Source organism: Passer montanus, unplaced genomic scaffold (assembly GCF_014805655.1).
Source record: "Passer montanus isolate IOZ18808 unplaced genomic scaffold, ASM1480565v1 scaffold18, whole genome shotgun sequence".
Lineage (NCBI taxonomy): Eukaryota > Metazoa > Chordata > Aves > Passeriformes > Passeridae > Passer > Passer montanus.
In genome coordinates this window covers 17102409-17128291 of record NW_024365381.1, presented here as the reverse complement: position 1 = coordinate 17128291, position 25883 = coordinate 17102409, and the positions used below count along the sequence as shown (strand labels likewise).

Here is a 25883-nt window from a genome sequence, read left to right as displayed (position 1 = left end):
GAGACACTAGGTGATTAAAAGGTTGTCTAAATTCTTATACAGATTTTTAGAGCACACAGTAGAGTTTCTACCACTGGACTTTTTTGAAAGCAGACTACACAATGAGTCTGAAAATACTCTGTACAAATTATCAGGGCCTGTAGAAAACAGGCTAAACCATGCAAGACATCTTTTTCTCCTCCAGTCCATGTTTCTTTGACACAGAGGCCTTTCTCCATTCACTCTCCCCTGCAGATGTGTATCTGGTCTTTTCCTGACAACAATGAATGGATTAAATTAGTCTGAGACATAGCAGTTTTTAAACGATCAGCTCTCAGTGTGCTGGAAATACAGCTAGGCACTGTTGTTTTCCATGTAAGTGAAAAAATGTTACTGCAAGATCCCATGAATGGCAAGAATGGGTTTGGAGCCTTGTGCTGGAGACTGAAAGGCAACTTGGAAAATATTTCCGGAGCGGCTCCTTGCAGCCTTCAATACTTGGATTAGTTTTCTGAAATTCTGAAGGAATCTTTTGCTTTTTTTCCCCCTTCTGTGCATTTTTGGTGCTGAACTTTTTCCGGTTTTCCCACACTCCTGCCTGTCACAGAGCAGAAACCACAAAAATGCAGCAAAGTAAAGTCTGTCCAAGGAGCTGCAATTCCATCTCACAAGGATAAACATTTCCTTTGCCAAGAAGTGAGCACAGCACACCGGCATCTTCAAATACACATCCCTGCTGCCCAGCAGAGAAACCCACTGACACTGCCTGTCACCTGTACTAACAAGAGCCACCCAACATGAAAGAAATCAGATAGCAAAGCCACCAGAGCATACCTGCCAGACCTGGTGCTCACATCTGCATTTGCAGAGCTGACAAAATTTACTAACATCTTGTTTTCTTTTTAAATAGTTTTGGGGGATTAACTCTATGTGCTATCTCTTAAGATAGCAAGAGTACAGGCAGCAAATACACAAACTTCCCCAAAGTAGTTCTATTCAAGTTCCTTAAATATGCCTTGCAGTTCCAGATTTGATTCACACACAGTGACTGCATCTTCATGAGGTGTCTTTCATCAGTAACCTAAAACTAAAACTTCTCTCTTTAAACAGGAAGTGAAAACAGAATCAGGAAACCTCACAGGAGCTTGCTCTGAAAGCTTTACAACTCTTCTGGCTGTAGAGTAAGTACAAGGAAGGAAGTTATGAAATCAATTTTTCAGGATGAAACAAGCCTGAGGATATATGAGGAAAAACTTGATGAAGGATTTAGACTAAAGCACTGCTGCCATTTAAGAGGAGATAAACAGAGAGCTGAGGAAGCTGAAAACCCAGAAGCCTTGCTCACATTTTCTCATAATTCACAAAAGAGAAGACATACCAAGAAATAGAAAGGAAGGAAACTCATAATCTTCAAGCAAAATTTCATGGTGAATATTTTTGTTTGTTTCTAAAGACAGCATTTGTTTTTAAAGATAACTGTCAAATCCATCCACTTACCCTACAATAGCAAGCATTATTTAACTAAAAGCTTACTAAAAGTTAAAAGAAGGATTTCTACAGTTAATGAGAAAAGCTATCATTACATCAGGCACAATATAAGCATTTCAAATGAAATAAACACTTGGGCTTGAAGGCCTAAATTCAACATGGTGTGTTAAATTTATGGGAAAACTTGGCTCAGGGGTAGATTATCTTGTTAAAGATACTGAATTGCTTTGTTGCAGTTTTCTTGGGTTTTTTTGGTGCCTTTTTTTTTTTTGGCACCCTCTTCTAGATTCTAGCCCCTATCAAAGATTAGACAGAGAGAGTGACTGAAGTGCCTAAACATAGATGTACCTTAATTGGTGCTCTGAAGTTATTTTAGACATCTGCATGGGACTGACAGATACAATACAAGAACTACAAAAGACCTGTACTCATCTGGAAGAGCAGCTGGAAGTCAGGTGGAATAGTCCTGGGAATCCAAAATGCCACTAGCAGCCTGTATTTACATTACTGAATCCCACTCTGGGATCAATTTGACAGTTCCTATGTCCTTACCTTTGTGTGCTGCTACAGTTACCTTCCATACCCCTATGAAACACACAGCTTTCACACAGTGCAATGCTTATTCCAGTATGTACACCTCAGGTCATTCTGAGATTTATCCTGGACAGCCCAGCCAAAAAAGGTCTGTCAGAGTCAGATGTCGACAATTTCTTCTCCAATATTCATTTTCAGGGGAACCAGTGCCAAGTCCCTATTGTGGATGGAAGAGATATAACTTACTTGGATATCCTCTGGGTTGCAGCCTTTCTGATCACTGCCTGTCTGTGGTTTGTTGGAGGCTTTGGAACCAGCTGAGGAGCTGTAGTCTGGGATGGCATCACTTTGTGCAAACTGGCTGCCTTCTGGACACTAGAAGTGGCATTTGATGTCTTGCGGGCATCAGAGCCAGCTGGCATAGATATATGACTGGTGCTGGATTGTGAGTAGTTGGGAAAACCAGCCTGGGTAAAAAAAGAAAAAAATCCCTTAGTAATTGGTGATTACCTCTGTGAACGTTGCTGAGAATACTGATGGAGGTGGGTGACACTTTTGTGAGGGATAATAGCTGCCTGGTGAAGGCAACCCCAGAGCTCCAGGGAAAGTCCCACACATAAGAAGTTGTTAAGTCAGTGAATTCAATGCCCTTAGAAACCAGGACTAGCTTCTAGGAAGGCAGACAAGCTCACTAACTGCCACAGAATTCTACTATTCTGGATTAAAAAACAAGAGGCCCAACCCTAATCTAACCTTGCAGTGGGCTTCCATCCACAAATAAGTAAAGATTTCAGTACATTGACTGTATTATCTTGCTAAATTATTCTTTATGTGGGAGGCAGGATTCAGACACAGTTCTAGAAATGGGGTGATACAATGCTACTTATTTGGTGTAATTGTGTAGGTGCTTGGAATAATACAAAAGCTCTAGGGTACCTTCTTCTGAAAAAGGAACTTTAACTCCACGGCTGACAAAAAGGAAATCCCCAGTAATATTTCTATTCCTATAGCATGTGGGAGAGTAAGCATGTTGGAGATGTGACACAAGGAACAAAAGGATCTGCTTGTTATGAGACACTGGAGAGCTAAGCAATGGCCTGGCAAAGCAGGGAGTGGAGAAGATTTCCTCTATGGGAGCTCTGCAGACTGCTAAACTCTCTTCAGAAAGGAGCAACCTGCTGGGAGTTCTGCTTTGTCTTTCCTCGAAGTCAGATTCCCAGAACAGAGGCAATACCATAACCTTGTAATCTGGCATCTAGAGGTCAGTGATAGGAGATAAGGGGGAGAGCTGAGCCTTCCGTGTGACCCTGGGAGCAGTGCCCTTCACTGAGTTTGTCCTCAGTTTCTCCTCGGGTGGAAAATACACAAAGCCACAGCAAATGGGCTCCAGGCTCCAGAGAAAACCACAGTCTGAGAGCTGGCTGAGTCTCAGCACACAGACAGGAAAAGCCCCTCTCCCCCGCAATTCTCTGGCAAATGGCAGAGCAGTGGTGTGTGGGAAGGCGTTTCTGACAGGCAGAACTCTAGGGAGAGAAGGAAATGCAGGAGCCAAAACAGGCCTGTTTCCTAAGCAGAGCTCACTGACAAGATGCCCTTGGGCTCCCAATCCTTCTTAACCTCTCCCTTCCCTGAAGCTCTACCTTGATTGCAGCTTCCAGATTCTCAATAAGGAAGCTAGTACAAGTGCAGTAGTCTGGAAAATAGCAGTCACACCCCACCTCTCCCCAGAAAAACAAACTAAAATGGAACTTGGAACTTAGTCTCTTGCATCTCAGAGCCTGACATGTCGTAGGGCTGGGAACGGAGACCCTGAAGTCACTGCACCCACTTCTCATTCAGCAGTGACATTTCACTGTGAAATGATATTATCCATCTTTCCTATAAGTTCTTTTGATATTATGCATTTTTCCTGGATGTTCTTTTTCTTGTTACCAAAATCACTAAGATCCTGGAGTTCACAACACATAATGGTCATAACCCTTTGCCTGTGTTAATATACACTGGCAAGGAGATCCATGACTCTGAAGAAACAGCAAGCATGGATGCTCTAACGAAGCCCGATCAGCAAAAACTGCACTGAAACCTGCCTAAAGAAAGGTCATGGATGTTTTTCTTGGGGGTTACAGACTTCTGAAAATGCCTTTGTCTCCACACTGTGCTAAGATCCTGGCTGTCTTCCAGGCAAGGATGGGGAGACTGGAAGCTGACAAGGACCATGGCTTCTGGATTCAGCTACAAAGTATTCTGCCCTGCTGTGAACTCCATGGGGACAGGACAGGAAACCAGGAGAAGCTTCTGTGCAAATAAAGAGGACAGCTGGGGAGAGCGAAGCCTGACCACACAAAGGAAGAGTTGGGAAGCTTTTAGCACATCCAAAACATAGGACACAGACCTTATAAGCTCATGATTCTGAAGACCAAGGGCCTAGGGAGAGCAGAAGCCTAGACAGATGCAGTCCTGAAGCAGGCAGCACCCTACAACTATTGCTGCTTCAAGTGAAAAACTTTCAATTACAGTTCCCAGGCTGGCAGATTTAACTTGATGTTGAGGAGACATTTGATACCCTAACAAGTCTCTAGGGCTACAAATCTGAAGAATACTAAAAAAGCTATAAGACGTTTTAGCTAAATTTCTCTAAAAAATTAGTGAGTTAATTCCTGTGCACAATTTTCTGGGCAGGAGGAACAGCATTAACCCTGTCTCACCCATGAGGAAAGCACTGACAGAGAAAGTATTTTTCCCTACATCACAGACTGAAGCAATATTTCCTTGTTTCAACATCCACAACACCATAAACAAAGTATTCCTTGTACAAAAAAAGGAATTTTTTAAATTAGAAAATCTCAATGTGTATACCTTGTCAGTAAGGTCAATGAACATCTAAGAGTATCAGTCAGTAGCAGCTAAGCTTGGGCTGTTAGTGATTAAAAGCAGAGGTAGTGTGGTACTTTGAAGAAAAGCAGATATATTAATGATCTTCAAAAACAGAAAGAATGTTCCTGGCACTTACCATCGCTGTATCTAACACCCATCCCTAGCACAGTAATGGAACAAATGTTGCAAGCAAAAACATGTTCACTGTGTGACCAGAGGAGGTAATGAAGCTCATTTCCTGCAAATCTGTCTTACAGTATCTAATATAAAGCATACCCCAAATTATGCCTCCCTTCAAGGGTCTGGGCATTCTTGTGTTGGATTTTATGCAGCCTAATTAGGAGTGGTCTCATAGTGAAGCCACTGCCTTAATGGGAACAGTAGTCAAACACCCTTTCCTGGTTCTTGATTGTAATGTAATTTGTATGAAACATAGCTGTGAGATTTCTATCCCACAATCATTCACATTCAATTGGATCAGCAAATCTGAAAAAGATGAGAGACTCAGCAGTGTATGAGAACTGACAGATGCACGCACACATATGTATTGCATAAAGATCCGTGCAGCTAGTTCCAAATCCCTGACACTGCAAACTGAGATGTTTATAAGCAATAAACAATAAAGAGGTTTTAAGTTAAAAAAAAAGAATAAAGCAAACCCAACAAAACACAACCCACCACTTTTAGAAATGCAGTTTCAGATAACATTGCAAAAATACAGAGAATTAATAGCCTCGGAAGACCTTTCCAGTCATGTAAGTTGTTTAGTGGAAATTATTTGAATACATACTAATGCGTTCAGTTAAACCAGTTTGGATACAACAATTGGTTGCATTGAAAATTCACCAAGTGGCAATAAAGAGCAGGCTCAAAATGTACTATTAATTACCACAGAGTACTAAGAAGAGTATCTTGGGGTCTTGAAGAAGAACAAGCTCATGGTATGCACAGACTGCTCTGAACCATGTCCTCTTTGGTAAATTCTTCAGAGGAAGAAAAAAAATATACTTTATTCAGTTGACTTGTGCCTTCTGTTTTATTTCTCTTGGTATTCTCTGGGGCAAGGATTGGGCTGTATCATTGTATTGGAAAGACAGTTAATACATCTGGGCGTTACCATAATTCTAATAATAGTGACAGGATCAGAAACATGGGGACAAAATTTCAGCTGGTATAAATCAGCTCAGACTACTGCTTTTAGAATGGTTGTTCTGTTTTACTTACACTGAGACTTTGACTCATCAGTATCACAAGACTCAAATAGGAAAAATGGGCAGTTAGCACATTTAGTGGGAAAACAATCTGAGGGAGAAAGCTGCAAAACAAGAATGAACAAGAAAAGGAAGGAAGGAAAAGAGATACTGCAAATCTGACAGCAGTTCAATATATAACAGTTTAGAAAACTTTTGATGAGGCTGCATTCAGAGATGCCCTGTATCCTCAGGCAGCAATAATATAGTTCTAGCAACACTAGGAATATTATTCACAGTACTCAGCATTTCCAGTCAGATCTAAATAAATGAAAAGTACGTCAAAAGGGAATCACAAATATTAAAAAGACAAAAATTTGCTGAACTTTATAAAATAATGAATATTTCAGAGGACATACAATTTTTAAATGACTGAGAGGAGAATTAAGATGAACTCAGCCTAATCTTCTACAGCATAAAAATCTATTTAAACTAGTGATTGAAACTGTGATCACGTAACTGCCCACACAACTCATTAACATGATTCATGTCTTATTTAACATGAGCCTTTTTGATGTAAGCAGGACTGACAGGGATCATTCCACCATACAATTGTACTTCCCCTGTTTTAATTTAGCTTTTTTCCCATGTGAAATGTTTGGCATAAAATTTTAAATCCAGTAGATGCTAGGCTAAGCAGACAGAACATAGCCACACAAAGAAGGAACCTCCCTAACAGCTAATGGCATCTTTCCAGTACAGGAAACAATTAGAGAATAAACAATGATGGTATATTAACTGTCTTGCCAACAGCAGCAGTGATAATAACATCTAGGTCATAACATGTCACATGAAGTATCCTTTACACATTAAAAATACTGCTATAAGCCTGTTTTTCTTGTCTTTTGGTTTGACTTTGTAATTCTTGTTCCTTGGTTTTACTGACGTCAGATTTAAGCTTCTTGTCTCTACTTTCAAACTTTTCTCCTTCCTATTTTTGTTCACTTTTCTCAGAGTCTGTGTCTGTTCCTGGTCCATATCACTCCACCCATTTGTTTGTTAAATTCTCATCCAGCCAGTTTGGTGTTTTTCTTTTTGTCCAAGTAATCAAGTACCTATTCTGTAATCAAAGGTCTATTCTTACCATACTACACTGTGTGAACTAGCTTCTGCAAACAATGAGTGAAAACTGTTTGTTATAATTCCTCTTCCTCCACCCACACAGTATTTGATATTCCACAGATTGTTAAATGCCTGGAGAAATCATCATCATTCTTACGTGTCTGGAAAGTGTTCAACCAAGAGTGGGTGCTGCAACAAAGCACACAAGCCTGCATGTTAACACACATGATAAGACAGATCTACTGCATGGTAAATGGAGGGATTCTTATGACACAGATACTTGACTAAAAAAATCCCTGCTTTCCAGTGCATCCAGTGCATTTCCGTCTCATCTCCAACATACTGAGCTGGTTACTGTACAGGAGAAGCATTTGCTGTATTATTAATCATGGTGTTTCTGTTACTTGATCACATATATATAGTCACACATGTAACTAGTCTCTTTGCCAGAGACAGAAGGAAAGACTGGCACTTGGGCATGTTGCATGGTCATGCCACACTCAGGGTGCAGCTCAAGATACATTGATTAATAGATGTACTTCAGCTACTGACAAATAGCTAGTCTGCCTTCTAACCATAACAAGAACCTGAACAATCAGATGAAAGTGTCTCAGGGATATCCTGCATGCATTCTCCAAAGAGAGATCATGACACTCTTTCAAGTAATAGGCCTTCAGTCTTGGGAGATATATTTCTTCTGCTGAGGGGAGACTGACAAATTTGAATGTAACAGGCAAGACAACAAAGGATGATGTAGATCTCAATACATGGGAAGGAAGAGAAACAAAACAGGCAATGGGAGATAGGTAGCATAGGTGACACTGACAGGGAAATGTGGTAAAGCCAGGCAGGCTAGGATAAGCTACATGAACTCTGCCTAAAAAGGGAGGACAAATGAGGGTCAGCATGAAAGGGTGGTGCAGAAGTCAAAGCAGTGTGAATGGGAAGATGTAGGTTAGAGAATGCATAAGCAGCAGAAAAGAGAAGGCAGTTCTTATAAAGGCCAAGTTAAAGGATTAAAGTCTGAGAAGCTAACTAGCAGAAAGAAGAGGTCAGTGACAGAAAGCTAGAGAGGGTGCCGGGGAAGGCAAGGGTAGTATCATGACTGGCAGGGTGGGCATCAGAGAACTGACGCAACTATTATTGGAAGAGGAGGGATGCTGGCTCCATACAGTGTCTTGCACAGAAGTGTCCAAGAGACAATCACTTTATTAAGATGACCTTTTATTCATGACAGAAAGTCTGAAGGCCCCCATGTTCAGCAAGTATTTTTCTTCAATAACATCAAATTCAGTGCAGCCTGAGTCCTGGAGCATGGCAATAACCTCAACACAGCAACTCCAAAATGCTTGGCTCAGAAGGAGAAGGGAGGGAGAGAAAGGAGGGGGAATGTTGTGGGGGTGAGAGGAGGTTTAACAAAGAATCATTTTAACAGAAACCCCTGAGTAATGGCTCTGCCCCAGGCCAAGAATAACATCAGCTCAATGTCAGCAGTTAGAAGAGGGCTCAGCCAGGCCCCATGGCCAGCTCCAGCCTCCTCACAGGCACAAGCCAGTTTATGGCCCTTTCCTGAGCTTGTGAGCAGCCACATCTGCCCACCCAAAGCCCAGTGAACAGAGATGAAAGAAAGACCTCCTGCGTGGAGCGAGAGCAAGTAAACTGTAGGTGAGAGAAGTTGAGGATGGTAACTAATGGCTAAGTAAGGGCCTTGAAAGGAGGAGAGCAAGGAGCAAAAAGCACAAGGGCCTCTCCTTCAAGATACTCCCAGAAAAGGATGAGGGCAATTTGTCTATAACCTATTCTCAAGGGCCCTGACTAATGACTCATCTGCTTCACAGGAGGGAGAGTGAGTGTCCAGACCTCCATATGTTAGGTCTGTTCATGGGAGTCCAGTCATGCCAGATTGCTAACAAACAGCTCCTTGCTACTGGAGACCAAGTTGTTTTGAATGAAGGTTTGATCACCCAAAGGTTTCCTTCCTTTTAGCAGGGAAGCATTTTGGACATCACTCAGAATACATTTCTCTCTCTCCATAATAACAAAGTAAGGTAACAAGTCTATCATTTAAGTCATTATAACCTTGAAAGCTTCTCCCAGCAGATTGAAAATGCTGTTCCACACACAGTGGTCCACCTTTGGCATCTAGGAGTCATCCAGCCCTTTTTCATAGGTTCTCCAGCTCTTAAGATGCCAACATAATGGAAGAAGCTATTGGGAAACACAGTATCAAAATGCTATTAAAATCACTGCAGGTAATCCTGGTTTTGTTGCAACCCACTAAGAGCTACTTCCTTGACAAAATCTCTGCCATCTGTACTGTCTCTGGGTTTGTTTTCACACCTAAGACTCAGTCAGTGCTGCTACATCCCAGGCAGGAATTTTTCTTAGTTACCTGTTGCCGTGCTTGGTTTTGCTCCACCAGCTGTCTTGACTGAAGTTTCTGCTGCTGAAGCTGCTGCACAGCAAACTGAAGCTGATAGCTGGGATGTGCCAGAGGACCCCGTGTCACCTTGTAGGCACTGTTGTCCATCTCTCCTTCCAAGGCAAAATGATGATTCTCTGGAGCCCTGAGGAAAGAAGAGCTACCATGTTTTCACTACTCTGCACATAAGGACTCCTGCCTATAAGGTACTGCTGCTTCAAAGAAATCTCTTCATATTTAGCCAGCTATGAATTTGTATCAGGTGGCTTTAGCAAGCACAACACCTGCTAGAAGTGTCATGTGCCAACTGCTTCCTGCTAAGCACTTTCTTGAATATAGGCTGGGACTACATTACTAGACATTCTCTTGAGAAGAAAAAAAGGAAAGGAGAATAAAAACTCTGAACTGGAACATTTCTGTGGCTGATTACCATTGAAGACAGGCAGAATAGCAGCAGGAAGATAAAGCTGATTCCCATCACTAATGAGATAATAATTTATTTATATTTGTAGAGGCTTTAATACAGTAACACAAGGCTTACACTAAGCACATGCATGCTGCAGTGACAACAGAATAGAAACAGACATGCAGTACAACATCCAGAGAGGATAAGGGTGAGGTTGGAACTAGGATACATACTGACTCTGTATAGTTACAATACAGAAGGCTTGGGGAGAGTGAGAGGCTCATTTCTTTCATCCTCAGATAAATGCAAGCTTTTCTTAGAGGACAAAAGGCCTCCTGCAAAGAGACAGGAGCTCATGCAGCCCAGGCTTACATGGTAGGAGTTCAGCTGTGGCCTGCAACATGATAAGTACCAACACAAGCTCACTAGCTTGCTTTGAAGTTTGTAAGCCCTGGCGAGAAGGCAGCACCAACAGACTTCTACACAAGGCTGAGGGGCTTTGCAGAGAGCAGGTGGCAGACTGACAGGACCACGAGGTGTCCTGAAGAGGCTACAGTGGCCCAGCAATGCACACATTCTGTGCTCACAGGACAGATGTTGTATGGCCCACTGAATCCTGACACTCTGGCTAATATAACCTTCAAGCCTCAATGCCTGAGCTTCCCAAGTATCTGTTGGTCTCTGACATATTTCTCTCAGCCACTCCTTCCAAATATTTCCTCTGGATTCCCAGGCCAAGCTACCCTTGTACTTCCTATCTACATCATACATAACTGTGACATAAATGATAATTTTTTGAGTTTTTGGAGGACCTACACAATTTTGAGCGTAGGTCACAGTTTTGGCAAGGGAGTTAACTGCAATGTCTTTGCTTTGGGAACCTATCACACCTTACAACCTAGATTCTTTAAACATATCTCAGCTTGCCTTGAACATGTTGCTCCTTCCCCCAAAAGCTTTGTCACTGCAAACCCTTAAAACATTCAGAAATAAGATAATTCACTCAAGCATTCTTTAATATATTTATTCAAGCTATATTATCCATTCTAGAAACTAATATCTGTTCCAACTTCTCCCATATCTACCTCCAGCTCAGAACTTGCAATGTATAAAATTCATTCTTTGATACAAAAGAATGCTTACAAAGCTCAGGATTGAGTGATTACTTCTAAAATGTAACAGTGAAGACAAAATGGAGGAGACAAAACTGATAAAAATAACAACTCCACTAAAATTGGACCTGCCAATAGCCAGATTTTGTGCCATAGAGATGATGTGCAACCACTGCAGTCTGCAGGACTGTGTGGGCCACTATCTAAATGGTAACATTTCAGTAACATTTCCCTAAGTCTCATTTATTCTGTTTTGAAGTATCTAGCAAAGGATTAACTAATGAAATTACAAATACTTAAGTCTGACTTTTTAAAAATGCACCAAAGATTGCTGCCTTTCTCCAATCTTTGTCCAATTTAATGAACTCTCCAATTCTCTCACTAACTTCCTTTAATTAGCTTTTTCAGTTTCAATATACTGGACATAGTATTGACCAGGTAAACTTGGCTTACATTACCCAGGAAAGCACTGTTGAAACTACATTATTAAACATTTAGGAAGAACTAAATTTAAAAGCACCAAACAAAACCACATAACTTTGGCTAAGATTTTCTTGTGGCAGAATCTTGTACACAACTCCCTGCAGTTCCAATACTTTCTCTCCATATGGCAAAACAACACATTTTTTTCTAGACACTATATTGAAAACACTGTTGCTCGCCTAAGCAGATTTTATCCTCCTGGCCTGCAGAATCCTTCTTCTGTTGGCTTCTATGGGTTTTCCTTATTTACAGACAGAAATCAAAGTAAATGCATCATTCTGCATTTATGCATTATGTTTCAGAACAATACTTGACAATAGCAATACTTTTACAATACTTGACAACAGCAACTATATCTGCCAGTCCTGGGATCACTTTCATATTGAGATATTTCATCTGAAGTTTTTTTAAGTCCCCACATAACATGCTATCAAGTGCTGATATTACATCTAAGGCTATGTTTGCCCTGGTGCAGAACAGGCTCAGATCTGAGACTCAACACACTGCTGCCAAAGACTGGCTCCAGCTTGGTTTGCCATGCTCACGGGAATGCGTCACGGAGCATCTCCTATCCTCAGTCTCTGCCAGTTGGATGATTTATTAAAGCATGACAACACTTCTGCACCCTGAAGCAGAAATTAGTTCTGCTTAAGGAAATTATAACCAGTTCAGCACCATAATGAAGGCTGCAAAACAGCTGTAGAGGACCTCACACCTTAATGGGTATTAAAGAGTCCACTCATTAAGAAGACTGTATAAATACCCCAAACTGGATTAAAAGCTTTCTCAAAACTTACACTGTTTCAAGCAAAGCCAAAAATAACCAGAAAAAACCCCTCCACACCCCTAACAGAAGTGAGGTTTGTAGAGTCAGTACTCAGAGACCTGCTTGTTTTCAATTCAGGATTAATGCTTGAACAGTAATGACTGAATATTCATTTCTTCATATGTACAGACAACAGATTTAGGCACAGATGCACACACATGCAAATGGGAAATAGAAATTCCTGACTGTGCCACCAGAAAAGATTTGGTTTCATTCTGTCAGCCAGGCTGGTTGTGAGCAATCTTCTCACAGCTTGCTCAGAATTATTTATGAGTTGCTTAGTTTAGAGACCTGGCCAGGATTCAGGCCTTCACTATGCACAGGAAATCTCAGCCTTTGGCATTATGGCCCATCCTTTGTAAGCAAGATTCTGTCCTTCCAGCAGCTCTTCAGGCTACTCAGTGTTTTTGGCAAGAAACCCACTGTGTTCCTTTCTTTCAACTGTAGTTTTCATAAAGGCTGGGCCAGAATTCTCTCTTCCAAATCACTAACAGCATAAAACCTCTCTGCTGCAGTTTTTTGTACCACAAAAGATACAGGTTTGCTTGTGAGACCATTTTCAACAAATCACCATGTGATTACGATTGGGATCCAGTCCAAAGTGCTAGAATACCATACTTTCATCTCCAGGTTTCCTGGTTCCAAACTCCCTTTCTACTCTAGTTCCATTTTCCAATCTGTTAGCCCTTTTCTGGTGTAAGCAGCCTTTATGCAATCAACTACTTACACCTGTACTAGAAACTAATGGTAGTGTACTAAAATACCAATAAAACATTAATGCATTTTTTCACTGATTGCAGCAAAAAAGATCTCTATGAAATCCAGACCCATACAGAATGGATACGAGTATCAGCTCTTACAAGAAAGGAGAGAACTGGCTTCTGTTTCCATTTCAAAAGGATTTGAAGAGAATTCCAAGGACTGAAGTTGTAGAAAAGTTCAGACCCCAGAACACCAGTCTCCGAGGATCTCATAGTTACAGAGAACTGTAGGACAAACAGCAAGTCTGTACTAAAAGAATGAGACATCAGGCTTACATCTCATTGGAAGCCTTCTTCCAATAGCACAGCTGGGCACTTGCTTGATACCAATTCCTGCGTGGCAGGCAACAATACCAATTCATGAAGTGCACTGGTGTTCTCCATATATCACTCACTAAGCAGGCACTTTAGAAATACTTGGAAAGTGTCTACATCCCATAGAAAGCAGTGCAAACTAGGCTTAAATTATTGTGTAAACGAAACTTCAGCCTTCATGAAGAATATTCCTCTGTTTAACCCTGCTTTTGTGAGAACTTCAGTTTGTGAGAACTGATAGGATCACAGCAGAAATCAGCATGTCTGGAGGTCTAGCAAACTGAGAAAAATATTACTTTCCTACTAAACAAAGGAAACAAGCTGACAACAAAATTACTTTGCATCCTTTTCTGTAAAGGCTGGAGCTAAGGAGGAACAAGAGCCGTTGCTGGCAATAAGGGAACCCAGTGCATTTATAAATCAGTGCTCCCACCTTGCCACAGAACACAAGACAACCTTGGGCAGTAGTTTCTTTCCTGCAGGGCATTCAGATGGTATGACAAGTCTAGGAAGTTTTCAGTACAAATCCTTGGTGGGCACCAGCTGCTAGAAAGTAGTTGGCATAGTAACTAATGATTTTGTCTAGTGTGGCAGCTCCCAGCATCCTGCTGACTTATGTTCAGGCACTCAGAAAAACACAGAACATTTTCTTTGGCACACTGTGTGCTTCTTCCATCCCTAACAATAGGTCCTAGATTGGGGCTGGCTACAGAGCAATGATAAACAGAGTGGGATGAAGCCCAGGACGCTGGGGTCCTGGCTGGGATGCAGGAGTTTTGGGCCTCTCACTTGCCTCAAGGCCTTTCTTTGTCTTTCTTCCTTTTTCCTTCTCCTCAGCTTCAAAAGCAATAATTAAAAACTGAAAAACAGAACGACAAGTCTTTGCGAATGGTTCGTTCCTGGCCTCTGCTGTTATCAGGAGTGTCTATGAAAGAGTGACTTTGGTGCAGTTTAGTCAGCAACAGTCTACATTTTAGCAAGGACTGTAGCTCTGTTTGCTGGAACATGCAAGCCTGTAAAAACCTCCTGCTTGTAACATAGCATGACCTGTGTTACAAAGGTAAAGAAAAACAGTTTCACAAAACACCAGGGGGGAACAAAGCAGTTTGAATATTTCTGTAAGAGCTAAGCCTGGGATTTTGGAGATCTGAGGCACTGGGAGCTGTCCAGAACTCCCCATGGTACAGGTACTTGGAGACAGGGAAGGGGCAGGAAGCAGCTGACCTGTACAAAATGAGGATGCCATCACCTGACCTGCAATCTACTTCTGCACTCTTCAAAAGAGGCTAAGGAAAAGGTGCTGAAGTTAATGAGAAGCTTGTTAAGGCTGCATTGGCACAAGAAACCTGCAGAACTGCATTTTGGGTTCAAATCCAGTGCAAAGTACAGTCTCCCATAGTAGGCATGGTGCAGAGATGCAGGAGAGTTTCTGTCACAGACCATCAGTCAAACTTTCCTCTATTATTGACGAGGCATCATGAAATAGTTTCAGCCTTAGTTCTTCAGCTCCCCCTTTTCCCAGTAGCTCAAGCTACTTTTACGTACAGAAGGGGCTCTTACCATCAGTATATTTGTGGCATGAGAAAATAGAAGATGTATAATATCCATGTGCAAAACCTTAGGACTGAGTTGGTTTAGGCAAAAAACAGGAAAAGTTTTGTGCATTTAACTGCAATTTCCAAATCCATTCACAGGTTAACTCTAAGAGCTACCAGAGGCACAGTTCAAGCATTCCAGAACATTTTAATACACATAACATCTAGCAAATGGCAAGAGTCCCCCTCTTCTATTCTCGCAATTCCCACTTTCAGCTGAGAGAACTGATATTGTTGTAAGAATTTTACTCAGAAACAAACAGGTGAGTAAAGGCATCTAGCTTATCTCCTTGTGGTCAACAGTGGCTGTAGGAGTCCATGTCTCACACTCAGCTGCACGCTCCACAAGCAGGTATGCATTCAGCATCCAGAATTTCCCCCAACATTCCCAATTAAATTTAAATTTTCACTGTTTTATTATATGACATTCCTCTTATTTCAGGACTAAGCCTTCACTACTAGGACTATGCCTCCTTTGAACTCAGCCAGCCTTGGCACACTTAGCTCTCTTCTTTTTCCTCAACTCAATCCCTTCTGGCCTTGATTGCACATTGTTTTTCCGTGAACTTTTTCCACTTTATTATTCCAGATGTGCATGCACAATAGCTATACATGGAAAGACCACTGCCTTCTCATTCCTTCACTTTTTTCTACAACTACTATCAAAGTCCACAGGCTTCCTTCTTTTCTAGTGTATGTTGCTGGATAATTTATTTCCTGCTCCCTAGCTTCTGAAAATTATTCTTGCTGTTTTCTCGCCATTGACAAACCTGGGTTTTGGAATATCAGTATTTTCTTATAACAAAGGCAATGGAGATTGGGAATTAAGTGCTTTTTACATCCTAAGTCTCCATGTACAGGAAAGATCATGAGTGTTAAGTGTCTAACCTGTTAGGTTAGAAATGAGGTGCATCAAAACAGCCTTCTGGTAGTCTAGGAGGGGAGGGCAGAATGAGATTATGGAGCACTGGAAAACCTCTTCAGGAAAGGCCTAACCTATCTCAGCTCCTGCATTTAGCTGGCGTTATCAATCAGAAGCCCTAAACATGCCAGTCTCAGCAAATTGAATAAAATCTTTAACCTTCAGCGGAGACAATTTTTGTTAGGCCCCTAGTAGCGTATATTTGGTTTTGTGCTGTTACAAAATACTGTCAGTCTCTCTGATCTGGGGAATACTTGGCAGATAAACAAACAACATTTTTGTTTTTCCTTCTCTTTACACACAGCAGCTCTGAAATTCAGAGAGCAGAAAGGCTCAATCAAGAAAGGCTGAATCAGCTGACTACAAAGCTCAGTATCTTCATCCCATTGTGGCTCATCAGGTCATTGGAAAGGTAACGAAGGTAACTGAGCATATCTCCTCCAAGTGATACAGACTAACAAAATCACAAGCCTTTTTGCTCTCAATTAGTGCAAACAGGGTTGAGCTTTACTGAGTGGAAGGCTCTTCTGGCTTCGTGTTTCTTGCATGCATTTCCACACCTGCAAACACAGAGCCTGCAAAAATGTTTTAACAGCAAGGCATATATACAGTAAGACTAAAATAGAAACCTGGTATCATTTTGCTACCATAAAGAAGTTTTGGAGGGATTACCTGCTTAACTCTGACGTGCAAGTGCCTGAACTGTGTTGTGTGGTCCCACACACATACTCCCAATTTTGAAGTATTAATTAAGGAAGTTCAGACAAAGCAGGGTGAACCCAGTTAATTTACTTCACTGTACTGTCTGGATCTGCTTTTATGAAGGTAAGTCATTCAGACTGAAAACGTGTTAAGTGCCATCTTAAATGTGATCACTTATCCTAGCCCAGGCAGAGTTACTGGTGTGAATATACACACTTCACAGAATCCAAAGTACCAGAAAATTAGATGCAGTATTGCACCACTTAGAGATGGGAAAGGTACTCTTTACTGAGGAGGTTCCCCACTGTAGAAGGCTAGCATGAATTAAGCAGACCAACTTGATGAAGAGGAGTTGCAGCAACATTCTTCTACTTTTTCTCTTTCACTATAGACAAGGTGATACAAAACCAAACTGGAAAAGACTTACAGGCTCTATTTATTCCTAGACAAAGTCTTTTGTGCTTTATGCAAGCAGATTTAGCATTTAATGGATTTAGTGGATAGCAGAAGTAGCACACAAGGATGAAAATAATAAGTAGGCACTGTTATCTGTCTAGAATATGCTTTTGACTGAATTGTCACTAATCTCTCCTGAAAACCCATACTCCTTACCTCTCTCTAGAGAGGGAGGGGTTAAGTCAGGACCACTAAACTAGCCCTGCACCCCGTAATGCCTTTGAAAAGCCGCTCAGCTCATAGAGTTTACAGGGAAAGAGTGAGACTTGCTGCTGTCCCAGCCAACATTTGGTTCCTATTACAGTGAATAAATCTCCCCCTCCTCCTTTTCTTTTCTTACCCTCTTTTTATATTAAAAGTCCATCAAACACATTTTTTCCCTTTCATATTTTCCATTAAGCTTCCTCCCGCGTAAGCTTTCCCGGAGTGCCGTGCTCTTTGCTATACGTGCTCAAGCAGCAGCTTCAAGGTCCCAACGAGTAAGAAAAGGGGGAATGAAGAAAGCAGCTCAGTCTCCTCTTTAAATATCAAGAGACAAGTGAAAAGTTACGATTGGGCTAAACTGGTGAAATCTACAGCACTTGAGAAGAATAAACAAACAAACAAACAACAGGCTGTTGAGTATTGCAGGGCTAGGATTCATGAGATGGGGGAAGAGTACTCAAAGCCCTGCCCAGAGCTAAATGCTCCTGCCACCATCAGTATCCCAAAAGACATAGCACAGGATTATGTTACACTAGAGGGCCTTAAGAATTCCTTAGGGATGTCCTGTCCAGATATCAATCCACTTGAGGCCCAAAGAAATTTTTAGTGCCATATGACCACTAATGTAGAGACATCTCATGCACTTTACTTTGGCTATTTTGCTCTTCTAAATATTAAACATCTAGTATACTGAAACCTCTAAAGAGCACATCAAGCCTCTAGATTTCACAAAATTTGCACTGAAATTAATTAAAGCAACTAACTTGGCTTGACATCCAGTACAACTACCACCTTGTTATGTGGTAGATGAAGACTCTTATGAGTGTCTCTTAGAGAAGATTTGATAAATATGGCAGCTTAGATGGTCTGTCTATGCAGATAACACAGCTGAAGTATACAGTTAACTGACATCGTGACTGTACATTTCAAGAATTATAGCCAGATAAGAGAACTTCACAAAAGAAGCAATAACTCTACATTTATAATCTATATACCTAAAGGGAAGACTAGAATCTGTTCTGCCCTTCCTGAGCAAACATCTACAAATTCATCTAATCAGGGATTATGGAAATTGTCACCTGAAAGCCAGCTGGCCACAGTTATCTTAATATAAACATTCCAGGTAAAAAGAGGTAGAGAAACAGCATGGCACCAGTAAGATGCATCAGCTTGCTACCATTCAGTAACACAACTGAAGCTGTGTAATATCTAGCTACTGAAATAAAGTAAAAGAAGACAAAAGATACAAAATGAGAACTGAAGGTCACTTCTCTGGGCCCTTGCTGTGAGGCTTGTGGTTAATAGTCTCTTGTTTCTAAATAATTCCCCAAGCACTGATACAAGGGCAAAGTAAAGGTCCTAAAGAGACTTCTACCCTTAAACAACTGAATTTTATCAACGTACATCCAAAGTAACGAAGCTGAGTTAGCCTCCCAATAAAAGATAGATCGCAGTCCCCTAAGCTTGACAATACTCACATGCTGGCCAAAGTGGTGCCTCTAGCATCTTTATCTGCCCAGTGTCAGAAACTCAATTCCATATGTATACACAGTTTCTGCTTTCCTTACCCTTCAAGGGGATTTCTCTAAGGTAACAAGGCATAACATAAAATAGACTGTATCTGAGAGTGATCCCACCTGTTAAACTGAATTTTTTTCCACCTCAGGCTCGTTTTGCAGTTCATTTATGCTGGAGCTAAGGGAGAATTCTTTTACTTCCATCTCTTGTACAAAGATCAACTCACCTGCCCTGGCTCCCGGAACATTTAACAATGGACTAGAGGAGGAAGTGACTATGTCTGTGACAGCACACATTTCCTAAAATCTGTAACAAAGTCATGTAAAATATAATCAGGGGATGTTGGTGGAATATGCTCAGATACACAGAGAGAATCTAGCATGGGTTGTTATCTATTGAAGAAGCTGGCCCAGTGACTGTATATGCTGCATAGGCAAGACCATCCTATTCCACACATTGCAGAAAATCAAAAAATATAAGAAAAAGGGCTACTTACACAGAGACCACAGATGAATACTATCATGATATAGACATTCACCCATCCTAAGAGCAGCATGGCATACTGACACAAAAGCAATACTATCGGTGTGGAGCTGGTTGTTTTACAGTTTTGTTTGTTTTGGTATTTTTTTAAATCACTGCAAGCCTCGTTGAAGGCCACAAAGAACTGTATTTGTATTGTAAAAAGTAAGTGCTATTTTCCCCCTCACTCCATCCAACATCCTTAGAGAAAACAGAAGATACTTTATAAAAGTGCTTATTATTTCAACCAAGGTAGCACAAATTCCTAGCAATAATTTTCTCATGCTAAAAATGACAGAAGTTTTCCAGGTCTGTTGTAAGAATCCCCAAGAGACATCCTACTTGGAGGAAACTACTTTCAGAGAAGAGAAAATATGTTGTGTTTTGTTGACAGGTAAAATGCAGCCGAAGAAAAAACTTCAGAACAGAACAACAGGTTCAATTTTCATTTAGATGTTAGTGATTTTTAATATGGGAAGAGAAAAAAATTAAAAATTCTATAGCCAGCGCTAGAACAAAGATGAAAAGCAATGGTGACATTTCCTTCCCAAAAATTTCTATACATGTGTCCCACTTTATTGCCTGGGTGATGACATAGCAGAATTGTATTATAAAGAACTGCAAGAAAATACTAGAAAGGCTTGTATTTATTTATACAGCCTTACCTGGAAAAACAATACTGCAGGGCAAGAATCTCCCCATTTTTTTGTCCTCCAGAGATAAATACCACAGAAGTGTATTGCCTTGCCAAAAGAGACCATTCCAGTTTACCACAATTTTGGCCTCTCTGTTTCAAACTATACAGAATACAGTCCTCCTTCCACTCCTACTATTGGAATCTATCTGCCTTTTCAGCCTGAAACAGAGCTCGGCCTCCAGCATTTCCAGTAAACCAATATTTCAACAAGCAAAATCAGAGAGGCATTCACATTACCACAAAGAAGTTCAATATTAATAGAATAAATTGAGTTACAGCATCTTATTTCTGGAAATGAAGAGTAAAGTGAGTAAAGGGGAAATTCCCAGCAAACTGCCTTCAGCAGATATAGCAGAGTGTTGTCTGTTCCTGCTTTAACAGAGGTTTTATATGAAGCCTTGGTTTAGCCACCACATTTCTCTGTCTCCCTCAATCCTTATTGAAAAGATGATCCAGTCCCTCTAGACAAAGCAAGGAATTCTGGTGCACCATGCATGTAAATCTCTACCTATTTTATGCAGCCATTACAGAGCAAAAGACTAAAATTACTACCATTATTTTGGACATGTGAGGAAGAAGCAATCAGAAAGGCAAAGAAAGCTGAAGTGAAATAAATTTCTTACTCTAAACAGGCCCAATTAAGTCCAAGGTGCTCACTGGCATGAGACACAAGGCACTGTAACTCAAAGTGTAAAATATAACAAAGCAACACTGTTGGTAAAGCCCCCGCTCTTGGTTTATTTTATTTTCTTCTCTCCATACCAGCAGTGTAAAGAAGAAAACAATGCCTGAAGGCTGGGGCCACAAGTGCTGCACAGGGCTGAGGCACTATATCTAGCAGCTGCTAAAACAGAACATCAAAGTCTCAGCTCCCTTTGAAAACCCATCAGGCAAGAACTACTCCTCCCATTCAGCTTCTTTAGGAGCTGGTATCCGTAACCACTTCAGTGTGTTTGGCAATTCTACAACCACTTCCAAAACAGGTGGTGCAGTGGAAAATCATGGGAGAGCCCCAAATCATTCAGTTATCTCCTTTTCCCCAAAAGGCAGCAACACACGTGCTGACCAAGAAGGCCAGCTGACAGAAAACAATTAAACATTGTGAACAGGAAATTTGCAATTAAATCTCTGAAACTACACAAAAGGCTCAGGCTTATCTTGGTAAACTGGGCCAACAAAATCTTTCTCCAGGAAACTGATACATCTGATGACAGACAAAGTCTGTCATTAGAGGAAGATGAGTAAAAGGACGTTAAGATAATTATATTGTATAATACCAAGAGATGAGACAGCACATTTTAAAATGCAGTTCCCAGACTTGTCCAGTATTCATTGAAAGATCCCTCTCTGTCAGAGCCTGTCTGCAGAAGATGTTCAAGTTGCACAAAACTTACTTGATCATCCACTGCCTAAAGTATTTTTATGAGATTTCTGTCTCTACCTACAACTGTAAGATAGGAGGTAGAGCCTGTAAGCAGTAGTTTTGTTTGCAACACTCAGGAAAAAGCTTTTAAATTATCTCCATTTGACCAGGCACCTGTGTTTGTGATGTTTTCTCCTCCAGCATGGACAGAGAAGTCTATGATGCTGTTGTGCCAGTTCTGCTGGTCATCCCAACTGCATACTATATCCATCTTTTCTATTTGGGGTTTGAGAATAGGCATCTAGGAATGGTGCTGTTTCCTTAGAGATACAATTTTGCTGGATTCATTAATGACAGATTTTGGGTAAGCCTTTCAATTTATAGGTCTTTTTGGACTGTATATGGGGCTTGAATATTTCTACTGACTCCAAAAGCCAAGAGTAGGTATCTTCAGAGGAAGTGCAATAGCTTTCATTTGTGGAATTTGTGGTTAAACAAGAAAAAAGTTATGCAATCCTATATTCCATTCCAACCCAATCCCTTTTTCTAGAGCCAAAATGAAATTGTTTCCTACAAGTACAGAGAAAATTGTATAATTAGTCAGAAGCTCCCAGACTCAGGAACACAGATGGGAACCATGGAATCTCCACCCCAGGAATTCCACCAAGTGATTGCATGTAATTCTGAGCATGAACACAAAGATGCAGACGTTAATTCCTTAAAAGGGCAGACTAAAACACCCCGGCCACTCGTGGAACAATGTCCTTTCAAGACCTCCCTCTTATCATAGATAAGACACATCAAGCAAGGAAAACAACAACAGTGTCCATCAAGAAATCTCCATTATATGTTGCTTCTTTATACTCGATGCCTTTCTTGATGTTTCAGCAAATGTTCTAAACAGTGCAGACTCCAAGGCCAGGACTGGTACATTTCAGAGAAAATTCATCTGCAGTCAGGCAAATAAGAGCCCAAACAAGGCCTCCAGAAGGCTTAAGGCGAACACAGAAATGCTTGCAAAGGGGTTAACCTTCCTGTTGAGTACTGTGTTTAAGGCTCTAGAGTTGGAGCATAAGACCATAAGCAAGCCCTCATATAAAGTGTTAGAAAAAACCTGAAGGAGTAATCAGTACCTGATTGTGCTACCAGACAATAATACACCATGAACACCAGAGTGAGATTTTGACAAACAATACACAAACAACTATGCCTTGAGAAGCAACAAGCATAACAATTCACAATTCATAGTGTTACATGATACCAGGAGTTTAGATAATTTCAGAGAGAAACATGCAAACAGCAAAATACCCAGCACCACCAGTTTACCCTTTCACAGAAATGCTTCTCAGTAACATCTACACACATATTCAGGATTTGCAATGCTTTAGAGAACACAGAATGTTAGCATTTTTTTTTCTTTTTAGAAAATACTAATAGAAAAGAACCTCTGCACTACATGACCCACAGTCTGTCCCCTACACCACAAAACAACCTAGAAATTGATGTATATATTTTGTTCTCTTTATAGTGGAGGATACTTTCATATCTAAATCATTCACATTATTATCAGCAGCAGGAAAGTGGGATTTTGGAAACAAATGAAAGTACCGCTCTGACCTTTGAAAAAAGCAAAATCAGTTATGCAAACAATGTCCTGAACAGAAAAACAAAATATTTAAATGACTAAAGATGGATTGGATCCAAGTTTGTTTAAATATACCAGAACAGTCCAACTATTAAAACTGGGTTTTCAAAATTATTTTACTTAATACTTTTATTTGTATTATATGGGCTTACTTATAGAAACTAAAATAAAAATTTAAGATATTTGTGGACTTTGATAAGAGAGAAGTTATTATTCCCATTGATTTTTCAGCAAAACAAATTCCGCATTAAAACACAGCTCCTCCTTGAGGATTTTCAGCTTTGAAAAATAAGAAATTGCCAATATGCAAAATCAAACTCTATGAAAAACAGGTGCTCCAAAAAACCTTAATTGGCAACCTTTGTTGGAATTGTTCCTAAGGGATAAGTCTAAGCTTCCTTGAATTTCTGGTAAGGAATTTTGAAAACAGACGCCTAGGGGGATCACTGATAGTAGAAATCTAAATCTCACTCTCCTGGAGAATATCCTGGAGATATTATACACACTTCCTTATTGGTAAGGGATGTGCTCATCAAAGCACTGAATCCTAAGAATACCTAGGTCAATGAAGAATCACTTTTGGGGCTGAATTTTTGTGCCTGTGCTTCAATCTCTCACATATACTGCTTGATTTATTGATTTATTCACAAAAGATGAGATTCTGTTCTCATTGTCATGTTGACTGCCTGAATCAGAAAGCCTTTAATTGTTGCTTAAATTATGATCCATCCAAAGATATTTACAGAGACGACAGAATCTTTAGCATCATGAGACTGCCAAAGAATCACACCCAAGTGTCTAGTGGAGCTGAGATCAGGAATTTATTGAACAGAACATTCTTTTTAACAAGTTATTTCACACTATTTCTAACACCACAGCTTGAGAAGTTTCAGGAAATTGTAACGGGAAGCATAAGTCAATCCACTAAGGAGTACATTGTCTTTAATAAGTAATGAAAAATTCTCATTTGAAATTCAGAATTTGACTGTGAAAAGTTTTTCTGAACTAAGTACCAGTACCAAGAAACAAAATTCCTAAACTTACTCAAGTCTCTGCAACTTATCAAAATGCTAGATGAAGATAAGCTGACACCTCTTTACCCACCAGCATCTTTATCCCAATATCAAAAAAGAAACAGATGGTCCAGACTTGAGATTTCCTCCTCCTTTTTAGATAGTCTACCAAACATGAACATTTGCTCAGCTGAATTTCGAGAAAACTCAAATTTCCAGCACTGAAGACATTCATGGCCCAACTTGGGTACATTCTTCACAGAGAAGATTGTAATTTTTTTTAAATTTTTTTTTTTGCAGCAGCAAGCAAATAAAGAAATCTTTATGCATACAAAACATTTGAACCAAAAAAGTCACAGCCCTTCTGCTTTAAAGGATGAATCCTGCCCAGGCAAAGTATCCTTTACAGACAGCTGCCAATAGCAGCACTGCCAGATCTTCTTTGACTAACTTTTCAGTCAAGTCCCATGTGCCAGAGAGCAGAAAGATAGAAAGGGGAGTGGAAGACATGTACTGAGCCAGACACAATCTGAAATTCAAGCAAAGAAGCCAAGTAACACAGAATCACAGAACAGCCTGAGCTGGAAAGGACCCACAAGAATCATTGACATCCAACTCCTGGCTGTGCATGGGACACCCCAAGAGTAACACTGTGTGCCCAAGAGTATTGTTCAAACAATCTGGCAGGCTCCCACTTCCCTGGAGAGCCTGTTCACATGCCCAACCATCCAGCAGAGCTCTCTTAGTTTTAAATTCCTTTCACTAAAGGTTGTTGTCTCAGTGCCAGTTTTAAACAGATTTGAATCAGCCAGGCTGACCTGGCATCTCCCCACCTGGTTTGCTGTGAACAGTTCTTGGATAAGAAATATTCATAAAAATGCCATGTGTGCAATAGGAGGGTGTCTGGAAACTGGTATCTTTTAGCACTATCTAGCTTTCTTTGCACTCTCCCCTGCCTTTTCTTTTTTTAAGAATATATCTTTCAACTACTGTTACAGAATTAAATCCTAAAAATAAGTGCTGTAATAAAGGATTCTTGACATTTCCATCCTCACACCGCACAGTCCAGCCCTAACAGAGCATTTAAAAATTCTTGTAATTGGCACTGGTTTTGGACAATCCAGTAACAAGCTTTTTTGAGTGAGCTTTCTTGCTCATTACCAACCAAAGTTCTCTTACCCAGAGCATTTTGGTCAAACTACTCAATGGCTGATAGTATTCAGTGATAGGTAGACACTAAAAAAGCACTAGTAACCAAAAATGTTACTCATTATTACAAGCCACACTACTCCCTACACAAAAAATTGGTGCTCCACATTGGAGTTCCAGTTGCTGCATCTTCTTCAGATTATAAAACATACCTACCCCTAGGAACGACTGAACATGATCACCAAGCAAAGCTGTCACCACATACATAGGGGAACTGAAATAATCCTGACTTTTTTACATTTCTACCTCCCCCTTTTTCAAAAGATATTCTTGTTAAATACTGGATCCCTGCATAGTTCACAAACAGCTGCTGCTTGATACCTGCAGTTCAGAGCAACCCTAGAGAATAAGAGACTGACACAGAGCCAACAGTGTGCAATTTGCAAACTCTGGGTCAGCCACAAAACTTTACCAACCACAAAGTTAGGAGAAATTAGGTGAAAGCAGATCTTTACAGAAAAGGCCAACTAACATTTTCAGGGACAGGAAAGGGGTTTCTTCGTGCTTTTGCAGGGATTTCCCATT

At 40.5% G+C, this 25883-nt stretch overlaps 1 protein-coding gene across 11 annotated transcripts in view; it reads right to left on the bottom strand.

Annotated features, from left to right (window-relative positions):
* Nucleotides 1-25883, bottom strand: part of TTLL5 (tubulin tyrosine ligase like 5) — a 125159-nt gene that overhangs the window by 15133 nt on the left and 84143 nt on the right. For 7 of the 11 annotated variants that reach the window (XM_039705368.1, XM_039705371.1, XM_039705370.1 and 4 more), the window contains 2 exons: nucleotides 9580-9754; nucleotides 2248-2468 (listed from right to left, as the gene is read on the bottom strand). In XM_039705368.1, the coding sequence (XP_039561302.1) occupies nucleotides 2248-2468; nucleotides 9580-9754 (396 nt within the window). Of the gene's footprint in view, nucleotides 1-2247; nucleotides 2469-9579; nucleotides 9755-25883 lie in introns of those variants that run through there. The other 4 variants (XR_005627094.1, XR_005627096.1, XM_039705374.1 and 1 more) reach the window with 3 other exon arrangements.